The 4,277-nt window shown below is 44.2% G+C and overlaps 1 protein-coding gene across 1 annotated transcript in view; it reads left to right on the plus strand.

The window, feature by feature from the left end:
* ATP8B1 (ATPase, aminophospholipid transporter, class I, type 8B, member 1) overlaps positions 1–4,277 on the plus strand; it is a 93,015-nt gene that overhangs the window by 69,917 nt on the left and 18,821 nt on the right. The window contains exon 22 of the mRNA XM_011971744.1: positions 3,711–3,934. Within this exon, the coding sequence (XP_011827134.1) occupies positions 3,711–3,934 (224 nt within the window). The remainder of the gene's footprint in view (positions 1–3,710; positions 3,935–4,277) is intronic.

Consider the following 4,277-nt stretch of genomic DNA (forward strand, 5'->3'; position numbering starts at 1 on the left):
GAATTTGCCATGTTGCTCAGGCTGGTCTCGAACTCCTGGGCTCAATCTGCCTGCCTCAGTCTCCCAAAGTGCTGGGATTACAGGCATGAGCCTCCGCACCTTGTCCCAGGTACTTTTATATGTAAATTGTAGAGCATCCCTTTGGGATAATAATATAGGAAACTTTGGGGGTCTCCTTAGACTAACTAATACAAGTAGTATTAGTGCCTTTATGTACTTTGTAAAAGCTGTCATTTCTTCCAACTGCATCAAGAACAATATACAGAAAGATTAGCCAAGTATGGTGGCACGCACAGGTAGTCCCAGCTACTTGGGAGGCTGAGACAGGAGGATCACTTGAGCCTGGGAGGTTGAGACTACAGCGAGCCATGTTTGCACCACTGCACTCCAGCCTGGGTGACACAGCAAGACCCTTTCCCCAACAACAACAAAAAAGCACACACACACACACGCACACACACACACACAGAGAGAGAGAGAGAAATTGTTGGTCATAAAGTAGTCGAGTGAAATTCAAGTGTCAAAAAATAATCTGAGCATTTGCTAACATTCATGTTTAGCAGTATAGTATGGAAGAAGTGAAGGAATCATGACCCACCATGTTTTTGCCCCTAGCAAGGATCCAAGGACTATCACAGACTGCCTTCTCCCTCTATCCTACCTGAAGATATCTCATACCAGCTGGGTGGATGTTGTCTCTTCTTGGTCTTAGACCCTGAGAATATACATGAAGCAGGAGAGAGATAAAGGCAAGGTGGGACATGGTGGCTCACGCCTGTAATCCCAGCACTTTGGGAGGCCAAGGCAGGCAGATCACTTTAGGTTGGGAGTTCGAGACCAGCCTGGCCAACATGACGAAACCCCGTCTCCACTAAAAATACAAAAATTAGCCAGGCATGGTGGCGGGCACCTGTAATCCCAGCTACTTGGGAGTCTGAGGCAGGAGAATCACTGGAACCTGGGAGGCAGAGGTTGCACTGAGCCAAGATCGCGCCACTGCACTCCAGCCTGGGCGACAGAGCAAGACTCCATCTCACAAAAAAAAAAAACAAAAAACAAACAAACAAACAAAAAACACACACAAAAAACGGCAAGAGGGATTATTGCTGCAGTGAGGAAATAATCCTTTTGTTAAGGAATGATAAAGGAGTGCCTACCAGTGAATCACCTAACACCCCATTTGAGATTTCAGGAAACTCTAAGTGCCTATACTTAAATATTACAAAAAAGACCAATGTCACCTTGTAGTGTATCTGTTCAGTGCTTTTGGTTGCCCTGGGAACCATGGCAGTGTTCATTTCACATTTGTCCTTCGTCTCCTCAGTGGGAAAGTTGAGGACTGGGGCAGGACCAGGGCCTGGGACAGGGGTTCCTCTTCCTCAGCCGCATCAGCCAAGAGAATCTCAGCATTTTCCTCGGTGGCTTGTTCGGGAAAGAAAAGGCCATGGTTTGGCAGGAAAGTGCAGTTTGGCAACCATGCTGGTCATAGGAAATATTTGTGTGTTTTCAAAGAGATCGTAAATATTATATGAGATGCAATTTGTTCTGTTTTTTTAGAACTGCAAAGTGTTACTGAAAACGTGGGTTTGGAAACATCATCACAGTTGTGTTTGAATTGCCAGACCTTGTGTTCTATAACTAGGGCAGGATTTTTGAGGCTTCTTTTTAGTTAGAAACGCCTCAGCTTTGCAGCCACTTTTCAGGGTCTGAGTAACGATAGGTTGTGCTCTCCAACATATCTTTTCTAAATGATCTTGTCTATCTTCACATTCATTACTTTTAAGACCCAGACAAAACTAATCATTCTCTAATTTGAAAGTGTTATTTATGACTATTGGAAGGATTTTATACATTCTGCAAACCTTCCCCCTGTAAAGAAAAAAAAAAAATGTCTTAAGGTCCTGGAGGGCCATGAATAAGATTTTGAAAGTTTAATAGTTTCTTAGTTAAAACTCTTTTGATTACAAGTATTGGAGAACAACCAAAGCTAGCTTAAGAAAAAAGTAAACTTGGGGGGTGGGAGGCGAGGGGAGGGAACCTAGAGGACGGGTCAATAGGTATAGCAAACCACCATGGAACACGTATACCCAAGTAACAAACCTGCACGTTCTGCACAGGTATCCTGGAACTTAAAAGAAAAAAAAGAAAAAAGTAAATTTATTTAAAAAGATACAAAGACACCTCCTGTTGTCCAAGAAGCAGCCAGGCCTCAGGAAGATACTGGAACAAGGACATAGATTTGCACCAGGAACCCGGTGTCTCTCTCTCTCTCTCCCCCTCTGTCTCCCTTTCCTCCTTCTTTCCCTCCTTCCCTCTCTCCCCTCCCTCCCTTCTCCCCACCCTTCTCTCCCCTCATTCTCTCCCCCCATTTTCTCCCTCCATTCTCTCCCTTCTCCCCACAACTCTCCCCTCCTAGTTTTTTTCTCTGCCCCTTAGAAATCTTCAGGAAGAAATATATCTATTTTGGCCAGGCACAGTGGTTCATGCATGTAATACCCCAGCATTTTGGGAGGCCAAGGTGGGTGGATCACCTGAGTTCAGGAGTTCAAGACCTGCCTGGACAACATGATGAAACCCTGTCTCTACAAAAATTAGCTGGGTGTGGTGGCACACACCTGTAATCCTAGCTACTCGGGAGGCTGAGGCACGAGTATTGCTTGAACCCAGGAGGCAGAGGTTGCAGCGAGGCGAGACTGCACCATTGCACTGCAGCCTGGGTGACAGAGCAAGATTTCATCTCAAAAAAAAAAAAAAAAGAGAGAGAAAGAAATATAACTATTTTTTACCTCAAGAATTTAGACCTTAAAATTCTAGACACAAAATAACTGACTTCTAATTCCAGAATATCAAGAGAGAGACTGGCTCAACTTGGGTTTTCTGTCAGTCAGGGTTTAGCATGGGAAACAGACCTCAGTTGGTATTTAAGCAAGAAATGATTAAGACAGGGGACTAGGTACTTTCAAAAGCTCTGGATGGTCTACAGAAGCAGGTTCTAGGCTGGGTCACTGACCAGAAGAGCTTCTACCCTTCTGGTAAGTGGTAAGAGGTTCCTCTAAAGAGCTTCTAATTAAGAAGCCTGTCAACATTCAGGTAGCTGGAAAGTAGATAAGAGCTCTGCTGCAGAAATGCCAAAAGAGGAAGGGATGCTGGGCTCCGATTCACTTCTGCTTCCAAGTCATAAGTGGATCTAAACAGTGGAACCTAATTCACAAAGAGCCTAGCTGCAAGGGAGTCTGGGAAATGTAGGGTTTTTATTTCCTTTCCCATCTCTCTAATTAGAACAAGGGTGGAATCAAGTTGGGGAAGCCGATTTGTAGTACCTACCACAAATTATGTATCTGCCCATGACTGATACAGCTGCTGCCAAAGAGGCAAGGACACAGTGTACACATGGGTGCCTGGGGCTCACCCTGTGGGTGGAAGGGATGGCTGTGATCTGGGCAGATAATCCAAATGGAATTCACCACCCACATGAGATCCTTTCCCAAATATTTATGGAGGCCCTACTATGTGCTCTGTTTAACAACTTGTAACTGACTTTGAGTTGAGTTCAAGAGCTGGGGGCGAGGGATGGTAAGCAAGAGCTTCTGTATTATTGTTCCATCAATGTCTATCTTTGTTTTTTGTTTGCTATGAAACCTTTTTATCATCTGATATTTTGCCTCACAATCGGCTTATGATTCACAGTGTTTTCTCCCTCTGCCCTATAGCTGCCCACATTGGCGTTGGAATAAGTGGACAAGAAGGAATGCAAGCTGTCATGTCGAGTGACTATTCCTTTGCTCAGTTCCGCTATCTGCAGAGGCTACTGCTGGTGCATGGCCGGTGGTCTTACATAAGGATGTGCAAGTTCCTACGATACTTCTTTTACAAAAACTTTGCCTTTACTTTGGTTCATTTCTGGTACTCCTTCTTCAATGGCTACTCTGCACAGGTAATGTAATGTTGTTGTTATTATTGTCATTTACTAAGTAGAGCTCTTAAATGAATAAAATTCTCGTTCTGAAAAACCAAATTGTTTCTTCTATATTTGTAGTTTTGGGGCTGTGTCTCCTTACAGTTGGGGCATAATTAAGAATGATCATGACTTCTCTAAATGTTTCTGGTGCTGTAAAAACATTTTGCCTTAGAAAGGAAGGGGTTTGGCCGGGCACAGTGGCTCATGCCTATAATCCCAGCACTTTGGGAGGCTGTGGCAGGTGGATATCCTGAGGTCAGGAGTTCGAGATCAGTCTGGCCAACACGGTGAAACCCGGTCTCTACTAAAAATACAAAAA

Source organism: Mandrillus leucophaeus, unplaced genomic scaffold (assembly GCF_000951045.1).
Source record: "Mandrillus leucophaeus isolate KB7577 unplaced genomic scaffold, Mleu.le_1.0 Scaffold124, whole genome shotgun sequence".
NCBI lineage: Eukaryota > Metazoa > Chordata > Mammalia > Primates > Cercopithecidae > Mandrillus > Mandrillus leucophaeus.